Raw genomic sequence first — 22,840 nt, 5'->3', positions numbered from 1 at the left:
CCCGCCGCGCCCGCCTCGCGCGCAGGAGGAGGCGCCGCCGCCGCCGCCGCGGGCGATGTAGGGGCCCCGGCGCGGGCGGATCCCGAGGCCGCTGCCCGCCTCTGGAGCGCGGCGCCGGGGCTGGGCCCGGCGCGATGTTCTCCAAGAAGCCGCACGGCGACGTGCGGAAATCCACGCAGAAGGTGCTGGACACGCGCAAGGACCCGCTCACCCGCCTCAAGCACCTGCGCGTCCTCATCGGTGAGGAGGGTGCGCGGGCGGAGCGGGGCGGGCGGGGGGCAGCGGTGTCCCCGGSCCGGGAGGCGGCCCCGCCGCGCTGGCGGCCCCGGGCCCGTGGGTCCCGGTAACCGCTTCGAGCCCTTGCGCCCCGAGCTGAGCGCGGCCCCGGTGAGTGCCCCCCGTGACGGGCTTGGTCGGTTCCCCCGCTTTTGTGCCGGGATGGGCCGGGGAGGCCCCCTCTGAGCAGAGACGTGCTGTGTTGAGGGCATCTGCACAGCCCGACCCGAGAGCTGCACGTTGCGCCTAGGTGCACGAGCTGCGTGACGAGAAAACAGAGCTAACTACGTGCCAATACTCGTTACCTGGATGTATCCGTGACAATCAACATCCTCCCGCAGTTGCCCTTGAGGAAGGGGGTTTGCTCCGGGGGTGCCCGTGTTGCTGCTGGCACCGGGTCCGCACGAGCAGAGCGGCCCCAGGGCAGCGCGCCCCGCGCTGAGAGCGGGGGGCGGCCTGTGCCCCACATCTGGGGTGTCTGGGAAGCTCCTCCGTAGGCTAACGAGAGATCCTTCCCGCTCAGAGAAGGCGGCTGTTGCTCCATTCTTTCCTCCTACGTTAGTATTTGAAGGAACATCAGTKCACACGTGGCAGCACCTCCTGCTACGTGATCTTTTGTAATTTTGGTAGGCATAAATAATTACTATGCTGCAGAAAATAAAAGTACTGTTTTCTAATTAAAATTAAAAACACCCCAGTGGTCGAATGAACCTGCTTGCCTCACTCAGAATTAAAGAGCTCTTCCACGCTACGTGTACTTACTTGTTYGTTCTTGTGCTGATTTTTATTTGTTTTTAGCTACTTCCTCAGTTGAAGAAGCTTAGCTTCTTTATATAACTCTTTTTATTTTTTATTCTAAGTACAATTCTGAATGTAGGTTTCCTGGCTAAAGTATATTGTATATTTCTAGTGTTGCTTTAGTTTACAAAACACTGTGTCTGGCCCTGGTCTGGTCTGTTTCAAACTTGGCATTACTGTCTTTTATTAGCAGCATTTTTACTTCAGCTTTCTTGGGTGCAACGGGTCACAGCTTTATTGAGCCTCAAGCTCTGTATCAGCCAAAGGTTCTTATCTGATCCAGAGTTTGTGCTTACTGACTGTAGGACAAACTAAATCTGCAGGAGAACCTGCCCCATCCATTCCTTTCCCCCACACATGCATGTGCCTCGACTGCAGGGGCACAGCTCCCACACCTCCTGTCTGCAGGTGTGGGAGAAGGCCCCTCAGGTATATACCACATGTATGTAGTGTGGGTTTGCTGGGTTTTGTTGGTTGCTTGTGTGTTTTGCTTTTTAAACCTTTGCAGTTAACTCCTGCGTTAATTTAAGAGAAATCTCTTGTGGATTTGAGGCCCATCTTCTGCTCTGCTCACCTCTTTGCCTTTCCCCTTAAATCTTGCTGCTTCGCAAGCTGGCTTTCCAGCTGGCTTTCCCTGCTTCTCCAGCTGTTTATTTGACCACTCTGCAGAACCAAACTAAAAGAATAACGTGCCTGCGTTGGCTGGGCTGCTGCCTGAGGTGACCGCTCATGCGGACACTGTCCTGCATCTTGAGCAGTGAAGAAGTAGATTTTCTGTTTACCTTTTCTGTTTTTCTTCTTCCCCCTCGGCCTTCCCCCCAGTGATAGCTCCCCCACAGCACAATAGTTGGTGGCTTTCCATTTGCTCCAGAGGAGCCCGGCTAGCTGTTGCCAGCTCCCTATTCATGGGGAAAAGCACGCTGAGCTCTGTCCAGCCAAGCTGAGTCTATCTGTGAAGGAAGCCTGGCCTGTCTTGCTGTGCTTATGCAATCAGCATCTGCACATGGGTRACCAGAAGACCACCAAGGAAAAAATTCTGTTTTATATCCCAGGAGTAAAAAAGCTTCCTCTGTTCATAAGCTTAAGAACCTTTCAGTAAACCTACACTGTATATTGAGCATGAGTCGGGGKTTTTTTTCTGCTTTTCTTAGTCTTTGGTGTAGCGATGATAAACCAAGGCATACCTATGGATTCATGGTTATAACTTTAACTAAGAGACTTCAGGGATGGCGAGGAAGTACTGGCTCATCTTCCCATTACTGAAGCATTCCAGATACTTTCTTCAGGAAGACATTACTAAAATAATGAAGTAGTCTTGAAAAAGGCAGAGTGCTCATGAATTATAAGACTATGTGTTGCTGATTACCCAGAGGAGTGTGGTTGGTTTCATTGCTGTCATGAAAGATTGACATTTGGATCTTAGAAGGCRTTTTAAAGATCAATGTAATCTAAAAATATTTAAATAGAGGAATAATGAGAGAGCATGATATCATAGCTAACAAGTGACTGTACAAATTTGAAGTACTTGGTGAAGCTCCATGAATGGGTAGTGGAGAGACAGGTGGGTTTTATGTCTGATAAATGAAAAGTAGTGCAGATTAGATGGAATTACTTAAATATCTCTTACAAGATTGTATAGAATGCAGTAAACTGTATCATTTTAAGAAAAAAAAAAGCCTTGTCATTGGTGACAACTCAGTTTAAATTTATGCTTAATAAGCAGCATCAGTCAAAATGGAAACTTGTCTCTGTGCAAAAGGAGTGTAGAAAATACCATGTCCCTGTAAATCAATGGTGCACCATTACCAGAAAATGTTGTGCYAGCCTTAGTAGTTCTGTAGTTAGCACTGGAATTGGAGACTCTTTTCTCCCTGCTGCCCCTCACCTTAGGTATGGCAGCTGCTTCCAGCTTCGCATGGTTTCCTAATGCTCTGTGATTTCTGTCAAATCGTTCCTCCTCCCGGCTTAAAAAGGCTGCTGGAAGCTGCAAGACTTTTGTTTGCTCTCTGTTCCCTTGGCTGTCAGATCACGTCCTCCCCGAGCAGGAATGTGGGACGGGCTTCTCCTGCGCCCTGCGTGGAGGTSGCTCGGTCCTGGTGGGAGAGGATCCCTGCTCCTGAGGGAGCCCCACAGCTGCAGTTAGTGCCCGTGGGAGCACTGCTAGCTCCTAGGGAGCCAGGAGAGGAGGGACTCGGTGCGCCTATGGAATTGGGGGTTGCCTTCGGAATGAAGTCTGCAGTTTTCACTTGCTGGCAATTGCTAGGGGATTAATAGCTACCTGAGAGTTGTAGGATTGTTAGGGGAAAGAGTGCGAAAACCGCTGTTTTTGTAGTCAATGTTGTACTTTTTAATCAGACTTCTGGATCAAAAAGGTCCTTTTGCTTTTGTGCACTAGAAAAAGCAAAAATATAAAAATGTTATGATTATAAAATTATGTTTTAAAAGTTCTTTCTAGTAGTTCTTGTAATTTAATTTGTCCTTTTATTACAATACTAATTTGAGAACTTTTCAGATAAGTTAAGGCAGCTGCATATAGGACCATTTTCATAAGGCGATACCTTAACAATACTGATTTGTTATTTTAGGTCTGACACTAGATATGTCACAGCTACGAATTTGTGCTTTCGGTCAGAATTTGTGAGTTTATGTATTGGAAAGATTAAAAAGGACTAAAAATCCTAAATCTTTAGGGGCTTCTGCATAGTCTTACTATATACAAGGAAAGTTGGATATATTTAGTTCTAAGGCTGAACTTTTAATAGCATCTTCTTTTTTTGTGTTGTGTGGTTTAAGAGTCATAGGCTTCTCTTAACCCACAGTAAAGCAGTAAAGAGAGAAAGAAAAAAAGGTATTTTATTTCTAAGCATTTGTTTTCCTTTGCCCCTGATAGCCCAAAGCCATCCTAATTGTATTCCTGAAATCGTGGAGAATGCAAGTAAAATGCAGTGCTGAGAAAACACTGTCTGAAGTGCGCAAGTTGTCGCTCATTGTTCTTGTTTCTCTGCTTTGTTTTACTCTGTGATTTGTTGGTACGTGGGATCACACGTGAGTAATTTTTGGAAAGGAAAAATCCGTCTGTTTTGTACAGGATGAAACATTCTGCTTTGGAGACCCACTCTGCTGTGTTTAATCAAATGCTTGAACACAGACTGCATTTGTCCAAAAAAGGGTTTTAATTTAAGAGATCTACTTGACTGGCATTGAGCCCTAATGCTTCAACTCAATGACATTCACTGTGTTGCCCTTGAACATGGTTGATAGTAACACCGATGGTAGTAGAATAAATGAAAATAGTGTTAGCATAGAGGAGAAAGGGAATGACAGCTGCTGCCCGGAGTTCTCTATCTGGTAGRTGACCCTACCAGAGGTTTCTGTGCATGTGCGAAGCTGCATTTTTTTTATTTCTTTTTTTGGCAAGTGTCRTGTGATTTATTTTGCTTTGTGACTTCCCTCCACCTTTCCTGATAACGCTGACTGCTCTGGGTCTGTTTTTGGTGTGGTTCTTGTTTGGCCACAGGTTGAGTCCAGCTTAAGAAATTAGGCTCGGTGTAATAACAGGCGTGGCTTAACTCGTGGACTAAGTTAGGTTTTTGACACGTGAGGCTTTTAAGAAAGCCTTTTTAAAGTGTTTATGAGTTTTGTAACTCCTRTGGAGCCTATGTGCAAGGTGGAATATTAGCTGGGAGAGCTGTCAGCTGCTTTTGCTCCTTTATGAGGAGCCTCAGTAGCTATTTGTATGGAGATGATGGTCATTAGTGCTTTTGAAACACTTACTCATGCGGGATGTTTCTCAGAGGTTTGTCTCTGCCAGATGCTGGTCCTCAGGAGTTCAGACTTGTCTCATGCAGGATTTAAGTCTAGTAAAAGATTTCATGAAGTATTTTGATACCCAAAAACCTCAAGATATACTTTTTTCTGGGGTCAAATAATGCATTTTTTCCCTTTCTCTCCCTTTCTTTTTCCCTTCCCTCTTCTTTCCGCCTGTCTTCTGCCCACCAGTTTGAGTTCTCTGGTTAAGTAGCTGTTGGTGATCTGGAACAAAAGGAAAAAGAGAGTTTGCTTAATAGATTTGCATTTGCAGGACTGTATTTCTAAGCAGTGTGACTTGTTATGAGGCCTCTTTCACTGTGACAATCAAACTGTGCCAGAGCCTGTGGTAGCTTCTGAACACTTTTTACCTAGCCTTTCCAAATATCTTTATATATTTGAGAGGATGTCCATATTTTCTGGACTGACTTTCCTAGACTGTTTTGTTGGAAAGCTGCAATTGTACTTTCATTCCTTGCAGAGCTAAGAGTATATTGCCATTTTGCTTATGTGTTAACTGAAACTTATGCCACTTAGGTGCTATTAGCAGGCAACAAGCTTCTATTATAAGAATTGATGCTGAAAGATTCAGTTCTCAGTACCTTTTCTGTAAAGCAGAGACCCTTTAGAAATACAGCCTTCTTCCAGGTCTCTGTTAGCTGCAGTTGTCAGTAGCCCTTCATTTTGGGGTGAAGATGAGGCTTAGAAGCTCACTAAATATCTTGGATTCAGGCATGTTTTTATAGTACTGTTTCTGTTTTAGGTATAAACAAATCGTTAAACWTTGAAACAGTTAAAATCAAATGTCAGGTTAAGCACAGCTTGTTCTCTAATGGTGCAGTGTCCCAGGCTCTGCTGTCACATGCGTTTCTGTGCTGCTGTGCATGCACAGGCTTAGGTGTGGATTCATTTCCTCTTCAAAGTGTTTATAAATTTCTAAGATCCTGGGGGGGCGGGATTTAACTAATATTTTCAAGGRCAGTCCTAAAAACAGTCCTAAAACTAGTGTCTTAGGGCAATCCTAAATAATCAAAATGTTATAAACTAATCTGATTTATAAGCTTTTAACTTTATACAGCAGGTGATCATCTAAGTAATATAGATATATGCCCTTACTAAATGAACCTCTTTGATATATGAATTGATTCTGTGGAATTAGCTTATCATTTATAGTGTAATGAATAGAAAATGAAGTAAATAGGGAAGGAAGATAGTCTGTTGCAAGCCAGAGGTCACTGAGCTCTTCCTCCTATGGAGGATCAGGGTGTTGTATGTGTGGGCTTGTATAGGTGTTGCGAAGTCTTGTGCASATTGTCACTTGCAAGCTTTAATATAAAGTAATAGTCTGTGTTGCTTCTCTTGCATGCTTTACTTACAACTTAAGGTTGCTATTTCAAGCTCTCTGAGGTGGTACTCTTCTAATGTGTAGTGTTAAAGGATATTCATATTAAAATAGCGTCATTCACTATGGCCACCTTCTTTGGCAAGAGAATTAGACCTGGAATCCCCTTTTGCTAAAATAGTCAGCCCTTGTAGGCTTTAAAGCAACTAACCTGTAAAAGAWTTGGAAACTTGAAAATATAAGAAGGTAAATTCTTAAAAATATTATCACCTAAAACGTAGCACTTGTTAGGAAAGCTTGTTGAATCTTTCAGTGCTGCAGCTCAGTCTGTAAGGTGGGGAATAACAAAATTTCCAAGTTTCAATGGGTTCAGAAGAAAATGATTTCTGGTTTATCTGGTTGTGGAATACTGTTGTAAGGAATTCATACAAATAGTTTAGTTAACCAAAAACAGAAGTAAAAAGCAGTTTGATTGTCTGTTTATTTAATCAAAGTAGAAATGAAATCCAGAAGCTGAATGAAGCTTCTATAATTAGAAGGGGGGGGGGAAGAAAAAGTAAAAGCCCACTCACATTCTTAATCATGGCCCTAGAAAAAAATAAAAGGCATTTTAGGGAAGCATTGTGGGAGGAGTAAAGGATAGAGTAGTTGTGTAATGTCTTTTTGTAATGTCTTTTTTACTTGCACTGTTCTCATTTTTTTATATTAAAAACATATAGAACATAAATAAGCAGAGATTCATTTTTTTCACTTGCAGAGAATTAGTGAGGAAAATGCAGCCATCAAATGCATTTTTTTTTAAAGCTGTTGTCAAACAGGGAGAGCTACATTTTCCTGCCAAACAGTTTTTGTAAATGGTACCGGAACTTTGAATTTTAGTGCGTGGAAGCTATTTTTATGCTTTGCAAGCCTTGTTTTGCTATTGTTCAGGTATAGCAGTATAGCAGTACGTATTATCTCTCTCTCTNTTTTTTTTTTTTTTTTTTTTTTGTCTCCTCTTCTAGGAAACTTTTCTTACCGATTTAAGTAATGCCAGACCTATTTCTGAGCCTTTTCTTTTCTCTTCTGCTCTTTAAGCATAAGGTTGTCAAGAGCACAAGGAATGGGTTAGCCTGGGTTAGCTGCAAAGGAAAAGGCTGTGTTTGGTTTTGTAGCATAAGGAGGAAAGGCTGTTTCTATGTCATCCCTCTGCATCCAAAAACAAGCCTGTCTCTTTGCCTTCTGTAAAGAGGCGGTAAGACTTTTAACTATTCAAAACATACAAGTAACTTCCTGCAAATTTCCAGTTCAAGGCTGTGTGAAAAGAACAGATATGTGTAATCCTAGTAGGGAAGATGTTTTGTGTCTTTTTGTACCATTCATGCTTCTTAAGGGGTCTGAATTTTAAGAAAGGATTTTTGAAAATTGGAAGAGTGTAAGAAGAGACAAGGAAATGACTTAGGCTTGGAGAAAATGCTTTAAGATGAGAGAACTTGAGAGTTATATGTTTTAGTTATTCAAGATAAAATCAGGTCAACTAATATGTATTAGAAATCCTTTCACTGGGCGCAGATCCCTAGTTAATGAAGAACGACATAAAGCATTTTGCTGTAAGCTGTGAAAGAAATTCGGATGGTGGGTGAGTGATACACTTCAACAGTGAAGCGCTTTGAGCGAGGAGAGCTCCAGTCTCTTCACAGATGCCTTCCATCATACAGGTTGTGTTTGGAATGGGGTGGCTATGAGACTGCTTGGGGAAGTGCGTTTGCCAGGAGAGTTAAAAATTGTAAGAATTGTACCAAAAAAAGCTACAGGCTTCCGGAATGATTTGCTTCTTGAAAGTCCTCTGAAATTCCTTCCTGAACTGGATTCCAGCAGGGCAGAGGGCCGCGAGGCTGTGTGCTCTAGTGCCGGCCACATGTATGCACGTGGCAAATGGCACTGCAAGCTGCTTGGGCGGTTAGTGTTTTATTGAAGAATCCGGGAATAGGATCTGTAAAAATTAAGAACTGTTAACATTATGAGTCTTTTAAAGGAAAAGTATGTGGGGTTTTTTTTTTTTTGGGGGGGGGGGGGGAGGTTCCCACGCCTCAGGATTTACTTTCTCCATCTCTGATGGGGAAAAAAAAATGCTTATTTTGGGATTGAAAGGAAGCATTTAACAGGCACACACAATGCAGCATTCCTGTATGTTGGTTTGCTTGTTTAGCTGCTTCTGATTCTCTTGGTGTTTGGAACTAGTTTTTTTTTTTTTCCCACTCCTTGATGAAATATTCAACAATTCTACTGCCTTTTTTGTCTTATATGCAATTCCCACRTAGCAGTTACATATATGGGGTCAAAGACCATCTTCTGCCACCTTCTTTTTTTCCTAATGCTCTCAGTCACTGTTTATTTATCTTCCTGTCCCAAATGTTGCCCGTTTGCTTCCTGCTGTGGTCTCTTGGCCCAGCGCGGGCCTCCTGTCGCTCTGCCCCGTGAGCGAGAGGGCTGTAAGGGCCGGGCCCCCCGTGCAGTGGTAGCTCCTGGGCACCCACACAGCGCCTCCTCTCCACGTCCACGACCTGTCCCAGCCTCTGATCTCCTGGGATCACCCAGGGAAAGGAGGACAGGGAAATGGTCTGGACAGAGAGGGAAAGTGCATGGTTGGAGCTGGGAAGGAAGAGGGATGAATCCTCGTTTCGCCCCAACCATTTCCTCTAAGTAACAGAGGTCATTTCTTACCTTCCTTCTCTCTGCTTTTGGTGTAAGTTTAGCTGTGGCAGGAATTACAGCTCGCAGGGAAAAGAGGTAGTCTTGTGTCATAGGATTTGGGGGTGGTAGGTGCTGGTTTTATTCTTATTGAGTTATCAATTAAAACAACTTTGTGTATGGTGGCAGTTCCAGTTGACTCTGCCCTGTGACCAGGGTTTGGAGGCATCGCTGTCATGCAGTGAGCGTGCAAGAAAAAAGGTGCCCTCTCCTGTCCTAAATGCTCACTTGGCCTACTGTATTCAATTTAATTACCTTTACTTTTTWAAAAAATTGTCATATTCTTTACCAATAAAAGCTATTTTTTTATTCTAGCAGTCTTTATTTTTACTGCTGGATAATGTTATACAAACTGTACATGACTAAATACTTACAAGAAAAATATTCTGTTCTATTTTTCAGAGAATGCAGAGTCAATCGATCTCAAACAGTTTTTTGACCTACATTTCTCACATATATATTATGTGTTCTTTGAAAATTTTGTGACTATCGAAGTAGGCCTTAAACAAAAAGGTAAGTGTTTCTAATGCAACACTTTCCCCCTTCAGTGGTTCTTGTGCTTGTGTGTTAATKTAAGGTGTCTGTGATTAGCAATGGCATCGTTAGCTGTGCAGAGATATCTATAACTGCCAGCAATGTGCCCAAAATAAAAAWAAWAAWAWWAAWWAAAWAWAAAAAAAAAAGGCAAAGAAATATGTAATGAGGGGRTGGCTATTTTTGCCCTTTTGCAACATGGGATTCTTAAGTTGTTAGGCTCTTGTTCTGTGTTCTGCAGAATTACTGCAAGGTTTGCTTTGCAAGATACAGTGTAACTTAATCTTTGCCAGCTGTTGATTCTTTAATAGAAACAGTTACAGTTTGCAACTTGCCCAGTTTGTGTGGCTAGAAAGTATATCCTTTTCTTTGCAAAACGGGTTTAGATCACTTTTATGATTATAGAATACACATTACACATCCAAGGATCTTTGTCAATGGTCTTTAAATTCTATTTTAATAATGAAAGTGTATCTTCAATTTATTTTCACTTACGTCTAGGTCACAAGTCTCAGAGGGAAGAGTTAGATTCTATTCTTTTTATTTTTGAGGTAAGATAATTTGAATATCYCACTATGAGTTTTTAACTTTGCATTTAAGCCTTATTTATTAGCATAGAAATATGCTTTAAATCTAAATACATTAATTTATTTTGCTTAGAACTTAGTCTTTTGCAGGAAGGTGCCTTGACTGGAAAAAGATGCTCTCTATCTGCAGGGGCAGAAATTTTTGGGTTTTGTTGTTATTTTCCTTCTGAATTGTGCACTCTGAAACTCTTTAAAAAGTGTTCTCCAGTTATTCTCTTTGATATTATGTTACCCTAGGTTTTCTCACAATAGTCCTTATTCTGTTGCAGGTTTTTTTTCGGGGGGGGGGGGGGGGGAGGGGGGGCTAGGGGTTAAATAATAACAAGATACAGAAAATATGATTTGAAAATAGAATTGCTCTTACCAAAAGTGTACTCTGACTTAACCAAGGTGATCTGGAAACTAACTGAATTAGATCAAATCATTTCTGAGCAGAGGCAAGAGTTTAGTAATAGCCTAGAATGTCGAGTGGCGCCTTCCCTGGATGATGGAGGCTCCTGTTGGAGCCAGGATTGTTTTTCTGGAGCTCTCACGCCCCAGTTGAAGTGGCTATGAAGTTCTGTATCTGTGCAAGAGTTCTTTTTAAACATGTGCAGATGTTGAATTTGAATGTGCAGTTATGCAGATTCCTACCTTTGCACTTCTTAAAGAATACTTAAGATTGAAAGCTGGTGAGTGCTCATCCCATGGTTGAAAACAAGTTGGGGGTCTTTGCACCAAGTGCACCTTACTCAATGAACTAGGGCTGGCTGCTACAGGGGGAGTGAAACTGAAGAGAGTTACTTGATTTGTTCACTGTTGTTTATATAAAGTGTTAGTAGGTGCCCTGTGCTTTTGAAGCCAGGCACAGGCTTCTAGAGTGACAGGGTAATTCGTTTGGCAAATTAGGCTGTTTACAATTAGCTAATGACTCTAGCATGTAATGTGACTAGAATAGCTAAAAACCTATTATGCAGCACTTGAACATTTAGCTATATAACTGCTCTCGCCATTAACTGTGCCCTGTTCCTTATGATCCAAAAGATTTTTGACAAATCTGACTACAGGCCATTATTGCCCCAGCTCTGTTTATTGCTTCRCTGTAGCTCATTACATCTCCTTTCTTCTGAAAGGCTGAAGTAAATGTTTGCCTGTGCTGTAGAGGCAAACACTTGTTGTGAACCAGAGCAACAGAGAGATGGATGTTCATCCCATTCCACCCCCTGTGCAGTAAGAACCAGCAGAGAGGCACCGGAGCTGATAAAATGCAGGGCTGCAGAGACATCTTAACTCCCTCTGATGCAGGACTCCTCAGGCAATCTGTAGAGCCTTTGGGCGTCTTAGCTTTGAGTGGGATTATCTGGAAAAGACTATGTTTCCAAGGAAACCAGTGCAAAAGTCTTCTTTGAATTAACTCTTCAATTTCCAGTCTGTGGGCTTTGTGAGAGTGTCCTTTGCTTTTCTGAATGTGATATCTGCAGCACAGTCCTCTGGGTTCTGTTTTTTTGTAGAAAATACTGCAACTTCTTCCAGAAAGGATTCATCAGAGATGGCAATTTCATAGTATTGGTAAGCTGACTGATTTATTCATTTATTCGGAGCACTACATTTGAGCTGCTCATTTCCTTAAACTTTAAGCTGCATAACGGGAATAAAGGGCTTTCAAGTTAATAAAATAACTGGCTTTATAGTATGGGATGCTTTTTCCTACATAGATTTAAAGCTGGGAGTCCAGACTGAAAGGTCTGTGTTTACAGAAGGGGAATATTGATGCTAAAGGTGTATTTATACACACCCACATGCACGCACATGCACCTCTTCTAACACATCCCTGGGAAAAGATATTACAGGTTACAAGGAAGCTGTGAACGGTGACTTTTATTTTTTCTTCTTCTGGCATTGAGAGTTGCCTGAGGATATCAAGTTCACCAAGAGTAAACTGGAGATTGCCAAGGACTTGTTCAAAAGATGCTATCAAGTCTGACCGAGAACTCTGACATTTTCCCTAATGAAGAAAGCAAAAACCAGTTACTTTTGTTTTCTTTTCAGGATTGATTTTAAAGAAGCTTCTTCACACTGGAAATTCATTAAAGGTATAGGGAAAAATTGCATGCTACTTTTTTTTTTTCCCTAAAACATGTGAAAGTATTAAAAGGAAAGAAAAAGGATTATCAAGGTGTATTTTTATAGTAATAGTACTGAGGTCAGAACCTGATCATGACTTTTAATTGTTAGCTTTAACTCAGTAAAACTTCTTACAGTAGTAACATGACTATTGAGAATACTGAAGTTGAGTGCACACGAGTGGATGAAGGATCTTGCCCAAAAGCAGAAATGGGCCTTAACTGCTCATTGTTGGAGCAAGGAAAGCATGGTTCAGGAGGCTGGGCTGTCCTGGAAGTAGAAAACTTCTACCCACTACTACTGCTGGTAGTGGGTAGGTGACCTAGGGGCAGAAGGCACTAACCAAGGGTACTCCTGGATGTGCTGCAAATAAACATTCCCCTCCTTTCTGCAACTCCTGCAGGCTTTGCTGGTGCTGAAGCAGTCCAGCGTGAGGGGTGGGAGAGGGCTGCCGTTCTCCTTCCCTGTTCCTCAGGGGGGAGGTGAAGAAAGAAAAGTGAAGGACGAGTCCTGCAGAAATCTTTGTTATTATAATTGGCAGRGCCGTTTAGTAATTTCCTCTTTATTTTTGGATATTATGAAAGGTTTCTTTCTTTTTTTTTTCCTATTACAGAAGGACCTATTTAAAATAATAATAATAATAATAATGAAAACCTCTGTGGGGCAAATATGATAGTGTGAAGATATCAGGGTTGTCCTTGTACTTCTGCAGAAGTAGCAGATGCAGTAGCTTCGCTCTTCTGAGTCATATTGTCCATCTCATCTTTTTATCTCTTACCTTTTTCTCTCCTCATCTCTCCACGGCAAACGTAAATATCTTTGTATATTCTGAGCCAACTTATGCTTATCTCTCTCTCTAATTTTTATTTTTAAGATACGTCGAGAAGGTGTGCGTCTCTTTCTCCTGTGGCTGCAAGCRCTTCAGAATAACTGCAGTAAAGAACAGCTATGGATGTTTTCTTGCTTGATTCCTGGATTTTCGTCACCACAATCTGAATATGGGCCCCGAACACTAGATAATCTCATTAACCCACCACTTAATGTTCAAGAAAGTAAGCAATTTGATACTTCTATGCTCTTTATACATAGCAGTTCTCAGGATAGGAAAGATACATGGAAATAAAAAAGGTGATACAGATTTCAGAGCCCATAATCTAATCGGTGGAGCTCTTTTCAGGTTCTTGGTGTTTCAGCTGATCCTTTCTGTTAAATAGGGCAGTAAATATAAGTACTGTTTGGAGCTCTCATGTATCCCTCTACAGGAGGAAAGGAGTAACAAATCTAGACTGCATTTAGGCAGCACAGAATTATGAAGTGCATAGTGTGAAATGCAAATTTCTAACTGCAAAAATGAAGGAGGTGTGTGKGGGGGAGAACTGACTAGCTTCAGAGTGCAAAAGAGAAGAACAGAGCTAAAAACTCTGTAACAGTGTCAGCTCCTAAATGAAGAAAATGGTGATGTAAACAAATGTTTGCCTGGCTTTTTTAAAACATAATTGTGACACTATATAAATTCCAAATGAAATAACTAACACCCTTTGAGAATCTGTCTACCAAGACTAAATATATCTAAAGTTCATAGAAAGATAGAAAGAACATATTATTCTTTGTATTTCTTATGTAAAGAATACATCTATGGGTAGCTTGTTTTGCCTGCAGTTATCACTGCTTACCCAAGTAAATGTGTAGTGTTATAATTTGGTTAGATACTCATATTTTGAAAGAAACTGGATAAAAATAATTGCTATTTTGTTTTTTGTTTTGTTTTTTAATAGCACAAGTGACTATAGAGGAAATCACTCCACTGGTTCCTCCGCAATCAGGAGACAAAGGACAAGAAGATTTAACTAGCTACTTTTTAGAAGCACTTTTGAAATACATGGTAATTCAGGTATGTTCTATTGGTTACAAACAAATGTTAAAGATCTAGAACAGGTGATATCRGGAAGCTAGTGTGCCATGGAAAAAATGTGGCTAAACTATTACATTTTATGTAATTCATTTGCTGTCTTCTGAGCTCATAGAATCATTAGGATTGAAAAAGACCTTCAAGATGATTGAGTCCCACTGTAACTCCCTTCACCACCAGGCCTGTTAAATCATGTCCSTAAGTGCCTCATCTACACGATTCTTGAACGCCAAGAATGTGAACACCAAGGACAGACTTGGTAATAAAGAACAGAAAAAAATGCTTTTTTGAAAATTCCTGTTGAGTGGTAGACTTCACGAACTAGCCAACTCTGCAAGCAGATAAATTCTGCAGAACAAGAGCAGAAACTGGTTTATCATTAAGAAGCACTTTGCCATGCTTTTCAGTAGGAAAGTGTCTTGTGATGAAGAAGGATTAGCAGCACTTCTGACCTATGAAGGTAGACCTGCGTAGCACAACTTTAAAGTGGCATCATCTGCTATTTGTGGTTGATGACGGATTGTATATTGTCTACCATGTGAATGAATTATCTTCTGTAACAAATCTATMTGTACAAGTTACTTGAAACAAACTTTCAGAGACGCAAGGGTGACTGTTCTTAAAGCATTTTGAAAACAATTTTATTAAATCCARTCGATCATTTCAGGTTTATTTCTGACTTGACCAGAAGGCCCTCGAAGAAGACCTTAATTCTGTTGGTTACAGTATTTAGTGTGGTTAAGCTAGCTTTGAAGGAAGACTTGGAGTGGCAAAAAGTCTTTACATTTCATCGAATGTTTCCCTCTTCATTCCATTGAATGTTCCCAAAATATTTCATCTGTTTTAACTAGTTTATCTATGCCCAAAGTGTTTTGTAAGTGACACATGAACTAATCCAAAACAGTTCTATAGTGAAGAAAATTATCAATCATCTTCCACTTGTAGATGTCRCAGTAAAATTATTTAACACAAGTCATTTGTTTTTTGTAGGTTAAGAGTTTGGAATGGAAGAACAAGGAAAACCAGGAAAAGGGATTTTCATTTTTGTTCTCAAATTTTAAGAAATACTATTTGCCTTCTATTTTCCCAAACATCTGTAAGGAGACCAGCCTGTATAACCCTGTACTCGGTAAGTGTTAACCCAGCAGATTAAAATGACYACCTTTACTGTAATACTGAATATAGCAAAGCAGGTATTCTCATGAGTGATGTTGCCCATGAAGAAGCTTCTTCAAAGTAGTGGTTCTGGTTCCTATTTGTGATTTTTCTATATTCATGGAGGCAYCTGACTTCATTAATTTGAATTGAGCTGCTATATTTACCTTATTCAATTACATTGTTTTCTTGTAAAACCTTCTTTCAGTGCAACCTTATGTTGATGAAAGCTCAGAAACAAACTAATTGAAGGATAAAATGGATTATGCCTTTCTTGGGGGATATTAACATTGTCTGCATAAAAATAATAGTTTTGCGATGATATGATACACACATTAGATTTCAGGCAGGAGCAAGCTGGTTATGTTTCCATTGTTTTTTGTCAAAAGCTTGAGATACAAAGAGGAGCTGAGGTTTTAACATAGTCTATATGGTTGACTGTGCTAAAATGTATCTTTTCAATGTAGAGCATGGGATTTTAGGTGTTTTGCTAAGCAAACATAACTAAAACTTTATCTAGAGATTTTTAGCCCATTCTAAACAAAGAAGCTGTTTATGTCTTCATTTCTGGTAATTTTACATGCATCAGTGCRTAGCAGGGCTGTAAATCACAGAGATGTTTCTCTGCAAATTACCCTCTATCCAGGCTTTAAGCTGCTATATTTTTGCTATGTTTGCATAACGTGGATGCTTCATGGCTCCTYTTGCCTGTTGATGCCTCGCACCATGAGGATTAGTAACTTCTCCAGTCTCAATTTCAAAAATCAAGCTGATAGGGAAGTGTGTTAACAAGATCTTGTTTTCTGCCAGTGTTTGTGGGTAGTTGGATTATGTCTTTTAAGAGGAGAGTGTTTCAAAACCGTATTCTTCTGGAAAAGACAGTGAACGTTCTCACGTGGGGAAGAAGAAACAATATAAGCCCATCATCCATAAGCCACTGTACAGTGAGAATTGAATGAATAGCTACAAATGAGATGGTAGCAACTTTGGTTTTCCCGGTATTGTTTGCCACTTGAGGTTCTGCAAGAAGAAGTATGGAAGTGAGGTGAAGTTCCCCTTCTATATGAAGGTCTTGATTCGGTCTTTCTTAGAAGTGGTTCCACAGTCATTTCTGGGACTTCTTTTGTGAAGCATGAACAGTTAACTTCCAAAACCCCCATAAAGAAGAGGAGGAAGAAGAAATAGACACAGATCTCCAAGGCTTCTGTCATCAGCCAGTCAGTGTCCTAAACTGTGCAAAGTCAAAACCAGTCCTGAGAAATTTGGGAGAAGCACAATGATGAAGCAACAGAAATACTGGTAAGTAGAACAGTCTTTTATCTTCAAAGAAGTCCTTCTGGCATGCTTCTCTCCATCCTATTTTAAACAATCCTGTTCTTTTGTTCACAACAGGCAAGAATTTAGATAGAAAACACTGGAATACTGAATACTAGTTTGCTGAGCCTGTTGCTTAAAAAAAAGGATGCCACTGGTCTAAAGTATAATTTTAGAAATGTTGTGAGGTACAAAGTATTTTTCATACCATGGGTACCTGGATTTTGCTGCAGGTCAATATATTGAATTGAGATTTTTATGCTAAGGCAACTTGGCAAATGTATACACCAGTTATAATAGTTAACATTCCAGTTACAAGTAGGTCTATTGTGGAACTAGAGCTAAAGAAACTGAGAAGGGCACTATGATCAGTCCATGTATGTAGTGGTGAGGATTTTTTTTTTTTTTTTTTCTCCTCCTGGGTGAGAAGAGGGAGAAGTCAGGGTTAAATTTCTTCAGCATTTGTTTGGATCCTGTAAGACAGTCTTTGGRAACTCTTCCATAGGAACCTTGCTCTCATACCTGCAGTTCTAGGTTCATTTTTCTGTCATAGTAAAGCATCTTTTTACGCTACTTCCAAGTCWTTTTAGGTAGCCCTTTTCATTTGCAGGCAAACAGAAACAAGATGAGCTGTCCTCATTCCTTCAGAGTCTTTTATTGCTCTTAAAAGTAAGAGCTGTCAATACTTACACAATGATACCTACTCGGATTAACTAGCCTTTTGATTTTATCTTCTATGTGTCTTCCATCACCTTCCTTGCCATTTCTGCATTTATCACATCTTAGAAAAACAGACACCTTTCTGGTTTTCATTGGTGTGCTGTAGAACAATCTATGTGTGAATTTAAACAACAATTTAAAAATCTAACAAGCTTCTGTTTTGCTTTGGTTTTAGATCAGCATCCTCATCTGGAGCCTTGAAACCTGCTTCTAAGACTGACAGAAATGTGGAAATGCAAGAGAAGTGAGGGGGGAAATACACTTGAGAGGCTGCAGGACAGAGTGCTGTTGAGAGAGGATAGACAGACAGGATGTTCTGGAAGGGTATTGTGAAACAACAGGAGGAGGCAGCCCAGGCAGGTTTTCTGCATGCCTGCTCGATGTTTCATCCTTCTGAAAATACTGTATGAGTCCTGTTAGTGTATTATCAGTATTACAGCTGCTAGATACCACAGAGGACTATCATTTTTGAGTCTAAATACTATGCTATGACATGATACTTTTTTAACGCTGTTGTTGCTTTTGTAAAAACCTTCCAATGTTAGTTTAAAAACTACTGCTGTTTTAAGATGTATTAATATCCTTTCTGAGTTGCTGATTTGCACAGAATGAAAACAATGCACTGTGTCTTTTTTATTGTTTCTAACAAATAAAATCCTTATAAGTTTTAAAAGAGTATTCTGTTCATTCATAGCCAAGCCTGTAGTAGATGCTTAGTTATGTGTAAGCCTCCTTATGTCTAAGTTATGTGTATAGGAGTTGTCATTTCAGATTTTTTGTTTGTTTGTTTTCCACTTTAATGGTTTCATTAAAAAGAGTGCATGCAAGTCTACAGTGTTTTCTAATAACGTTCCCCAGATGAACAGCATCATGAGGAGTTTGTTACTGCTTTACTATCTGGCTGCTGAGAGGACCCTGGCGTGTTCTGCACTGGATACCCTCAGTGCTGGCGCTGCGTGTTCTGCTCTGTACCTGTAGTGTTCATGGGAAAGTCTTAGCAGCAGGTTGTGTGTTGACTTCAAATGCCAAAAACAAAAATATGACTATCACAAGTAAACTCTGAAGATAGCTGATTAATTCTTTGATGCTGTCCAGATTTGTTCCTCTATATTATGGCACTATAACCCGTYGAAAGTTTTGCTGGATCCCTTAAAATACCTATTGATCTAACATTAGGAGAACACAGTTAGGGAAGGAATTTCTTATTTCAAAAAGCTATGGCCTTTTGGAACAGCCTTCTATTCTCCAATATGACTATTTTGTGTCCTTGACACCCAGAATTAACATCTTTGGATTGCATTCTGACCTACCGGAGCCTGTAAAACTATGGAAAATCTCTCTTAACTAAAATGTATTGAAAAACRTAAGAAGGTTGGGACAGTGCTGAAATACTGTCACCCATTGCTCTCCATTTTCTATGCCTTGAGGGTTTTTTCTTTTTCTGCATGCTGGTATGAGATAAAGTCATAATACTAAAACTACAAGGGTATGATATACTCTTGATAGGCAAGTCCTCATCAACCTTCAGGCTGATTTTTTTACAATACTGAGGTACCATATGTGGAGCTCAACTGGCTGGTATATATGCTCGTAGAATGATGCATTAAGCTCCACATATGTTGTCTTTCTGCATGTTCTTAAGACTTCCATTGCACGCATGGTTACCATTCCAAAGCTGCTTTACTACACATGGCCAAGTTTTGCTGAAGCAAGTTCAGGATGACCTGTGACACAGTCACCATCCCTGTTGCTGGCAGGATGGAGAATCAGAAGAGCTGTGACATTCTGAACCATTGTGTAGAGAATTGAATAGAGAAAGCATTAATTGCAAACTGTAAATCTCTAAAACAATCATGCTTCTTTCTTAACAAGATTGGCATCCTTGTGAGCATCATTTATGGTGGTGGAGGTAGGACCACAGAACTGTCTTTCAGCTGAGTCCTGCAGAGAAGCAAGTGCACTTGCTGTGGCAGGGCATTAGTGTAAAGATTGTTTTGTCAGAATCTTCTAGTGCAGGAATGGCACAGGCTGAAGCTGTGAGGCCAGAGGGCTTTGGATCACTCTTCTTCATCTGTCCTAGGGCCTGAAAAGGCTGTATTTATTACAACTGCTCTCAGTATAAAGTTTGAAGTAAAAATATATCTAGATGAATGCAAAGATATTTTCACTTGCTCAGGAGTAGAAATCAAATCAAGGCTGTAAGTTCATGCAAACTGCTTTCAGATCAAAAGGAAGAGCTTTTTGCTTCATAGCAAAAATACGCAGTCTCTGCTTTCTGAGCAAACAATTTTGTTTGCTCAAATACAAACAAAAATTTGTTTTTCACTTTGTCACATTTGTATCATCAGTTAGTATGTGCTCATCTGGGAGCTGTAATTAATGAAGAAAAAGGTTTTCTAAATAAACTTTCTGCTTATTAATTCAATTTAATGTTCTTTTTTTTTCCAGCTTTGGAATCGCTTATATCTATTTCAGTACACTTGGTTATGAATTGCGCAATAGGGAATATATAAAATAATAATAAACAACTYCTAAAATTCACTTGTACTGGTTATAGTCTTAAGCTTCCTTATATATTTGGAGCTTATTCTTTACATATATGCTTAAATGCTGCATCTCCCTACAGAAATACCCCAGATGAGACCAAAGCCTCACTACGTAATGATTAAAAAAGATGCTGAAACCAATGAAGCAATATATTGCACAAAGGAGCCTTTCATTAAGGCTCGTGTCATTGTCATTCGATGGCTGGTGTCTTTCTGGCTTGAGCCAAAACCTCATACAGGACCTCATATTCCTGGAACAGAAGGTGAAAATGTGCCAAAGAATATTCAGGTAAGACTAAGTACAAACTGAAGTATGTTTATTTTTGTAATAACTGTATCATCAATAGTATGCTCTGTTCTGGTACTTACCAATGACAAGGAAAAACTCTTCTACGTAAGCTTTCTGCTTATTAATTCAACTTAGAAGGGCTTATTGGACTTTATTTAGAAAAAAAAAAGTCCAATAAGCCCTTCTAAGTTGAATTTTGTTTTTAATAAGTAGAGATGAAATGCAGAGTTTTGAAATGCAATAACTTTTCTTTTTTTTTTTCCCCGAGTTCTTTGTTTTAAGGAGTGTTTAATTTATATTACTAAAAATGAACTATGAAATATTCTCGAATTCTTGTTTCAGAGAGCAGCTGCTAGCATGGCTTCAAGGGAAGACAGCAAAAATGAGAATGCAGATAAACAGGATAGAAATGCAGAGCCAGAACAATCTCATTCTAATACGAGCACTCTAACAGAGAGAGAACCAAGTTCTTCCAGCCTCTGCAGCATTGACGAAGAACACCTAACTGACATTGAAATAGTCCGCAAAGTGTTTTCTTCCAAAAGAAGTAATGTTAACTTTCTAACTGAAATCTTTCGACAGGTAAGGAACACTATCTAGAATGCAGAATTATTGATTGTTATACTGTAAGCTGTCAATAGTTCTGTTTCAAGTATATTTGTTAAGCAGAATATTTATGCATTTTTTCTGTCTTCTTACCTTAAATATTTAGGAATTGAAAATGAAGAAGAACCCTAACATTTCCCACATGTTGAAATGCAAAACACTGAAATTAGTTTAAACAACAGAAAACTAATCATTTAAAAGCCCCAATATTTCGACATGAAATAGATAGTATTGGATGAGGCAGATGTCAAAACTTTCCTATATACAGAGCAAGTCTGTGACCAGAGGCATATTGGTGAGGGAGGTAATGGAGTTATCCAGATTTGAACTGGTGCCCAAGGCCTGAAGCAGCCTGAGACCTTGAATCTGGTTTCTAATTTTAGTTTGTTGATGTGTCTATTTGGAAACTTTTAAGAAAAAGTAGGGGAAAGGGGGGAAAAAAGGCACAGMACAGGTAATATTGATTTTTTTKTTSTTGTTTTTTCAATCTCTTTTCACAAAGCAGTTCCGTCTTGATTTGTTTAGATTGTTTTGGTTTTGTGCGTGATTATGAGATCTTGTTTAAGTGCTGGTTTATCAAGAAGTTGTCAATGAAAAATTTATTTCTAGTATGCCACATGTTTTAATGTTTCTAAAACATGAAACTTAAGTTATTCCAGTTGGGGTGAAATTTCAGTTGTGTCAGTTGAATTCTGTAAGCTGCAGAATTCTTCTTAGAGGATTCATGGGCATTGAATTTTCAGCATTAACACCCTGGATTCCATCAASTTGTGGGCAAACAATTGATCTCTACTTTTTGCTGACAAATCAGATGCATAAAACTCCCTGAAGAGGGCAGCAATTAGCTATCGGGCTTCTCAAATGCATGGGTATTTTTTTGCCTTTTTTTTTTTTTTTTTCTTTCAGGGAGCCATTGGTTTTATGGCTCCAGTTTTGAAAAACTCTCATTTTGTAAAAATAAGATGTGACCACTAATAATGTGCGTGACCTTAGTTTGTATTAGACACTTTCTTAGTTTACTTTACATGAGGACTACAACCTTAGTTCCAGCAGTCTAAGGATCATTACAGAGCCTGATTATTATAGAGTCTTTTTAAGTTTGAGCTTTATGTTGACGCTTCTCAACTTTATAAATATTTGAGGCAAAATAGTTTAGTTCTAACTTGATTTCCAGTATTTTAACTGGGATGATGTTGTGGCTTTGTTCCGTTTTGTTTCTTGTTTTGTACCGCCAGGCATTTTTGTTGCCAATTTGTGAAGCAGCTGCCATGCGGAAAGTGGTAAAAGTGTATCAGGAATGGATTCAGCAAGAAGACAAACCTCTATTCATGAAAGAACCTGAAGAAATAATGCAGTGCACAACTACAGATTGTGATGAAAATGCTATAGATCACAACTCTTCAGAGAAAGCAAAAGAAAGAGAAGAGGTAAAAGAGAGAAAAAAAGCCCCAAAACTTAACATCCTACTGTTAAAAATAGCATTGTAATAAGGTTGTTTTAATTCTGGAGTCCTGTAATGTATGACCTGAAATTTCATATAACATTTTGGTATTAGTATAAAACTTGAAGGAGAGATTTGAAATAGACATTTAGGTAAAAATACATTTAAATGAAACTAAGTAGGAGAGAAGGATAACGAAAATACCTTCCAGTCTATGCCAGCTTCTTGTTGTAGCACAAACTAGCATTAACTCCTCTTTATGTTGTCTCCAGAAAAACAAAAAATGAAGGCTGGGATTCCCATCTTGTTGACTTTCAGTGCCGTTTGGACCCCTAGCTATCCCTTTTCCCTTTGGAAATCTCTTTATGCACCTCTAATGCTAAYATCTGTCATGCTAATGTACTTTTATTAGACTGTTGCTCATCTGTGTTCACGTCCAATGAAGTCTCTTATTTGGGGCAAAACACAAAGGCATTAAGTTTTTGCAAATAATCATGCACTGAATCATGCAGATGATACTGAAATTCAAAGTGTAATTTAAAATTTCATTCCGTATTACTACACTATATAGTTTCTTTTTTATTGTACATATTGGTGCACCTTTTGGAATTGCTAGTAGATGCATCCTAAGTGGMCTTTTTAAAAGATTTTATGTAGTTTAGTTTGTTGTTAAGTCTATTGGG

At 39.6% G+C, this 22,840-nt stretch overlaps 1 protein-coding gene across 13 annotated transcripts in view; it reads left to right on the top strand.

The window, feature by feature from the left end:
• The first annotated feature begins 7 nt into the window (after positions 1-7).
• Positions 8-22,840, top strand: part of RALGAPA1 (Ral GTPase activating protein catalytic alpha subunit 1) — a 114,821-nt gene continuing 91,988 nt past the window's right edge. For 7 of the 13 annotated variants that reach the window (XM_026051741.1, XM_026051731.1, XM_026051732.1 and 4 more), the window contains exons 1-11: positions 135-240; positions 9,356-9,466; positions 9,989-10,038; positions 11,565-11,622; positions 12,103-12,146; positions 13,052-13,229; positions 13,953-14,068; positions 15,077-15,215; positions 19,902-20,110; positions 20,453-20,692; positions 21,952-22,143. In XM_026051741.1, the coding sequence (XP_025907526.1) occupies positions 135-240; positions 9,356-9,466; positions 9,989-10,038; positions 11,565-11,622; positions 12,103-12,146; positions 13,052-13,229; positions 13,953-14,068; positions 15,077-15,215; positions 19,902-20,110; positions 20,453-20,692; positions 21,952-22,143 (1,443 nt within the window). Of the gene's footprint in view, positions 241-9,355; positions 9,467-9,988; positions 10,039-11,564; positions 11,623-12,102; positions 12,147-13,051; positions 13,230-13,952; positions 14,069-15,076; positions 15,216-19,901; positions 20,111-20,452; positions 20,693-21,951; positions 22,144-22,840 lie in introns of all 13 variants that reach the window. The other 6 variants (XM_026051740.1, XM_026051738.1, XM_026051739.1 and 3 more) reach the window with 1 other exon arrangement.

Source organism: Nothoprocta perdicaria, unplaced genomic scaffold (assembly GCF_003342845.1).
Source record: "Nothoprocta perdicaria isolate Ctin4 unplaced genomic scaffold, notPer1 scaffold_8, whole genome shotgun sequence".
NCBI classification, from domain to species: Eukaryota; Metazoa; Chordata; class Aves; order Tinamiformes; family Tinamidae; genus Nothoprocta; species Nothoprocta perdicaria.
This window is presented reverse-complemented; position numbering and strand designations above follow the sequence as displayed.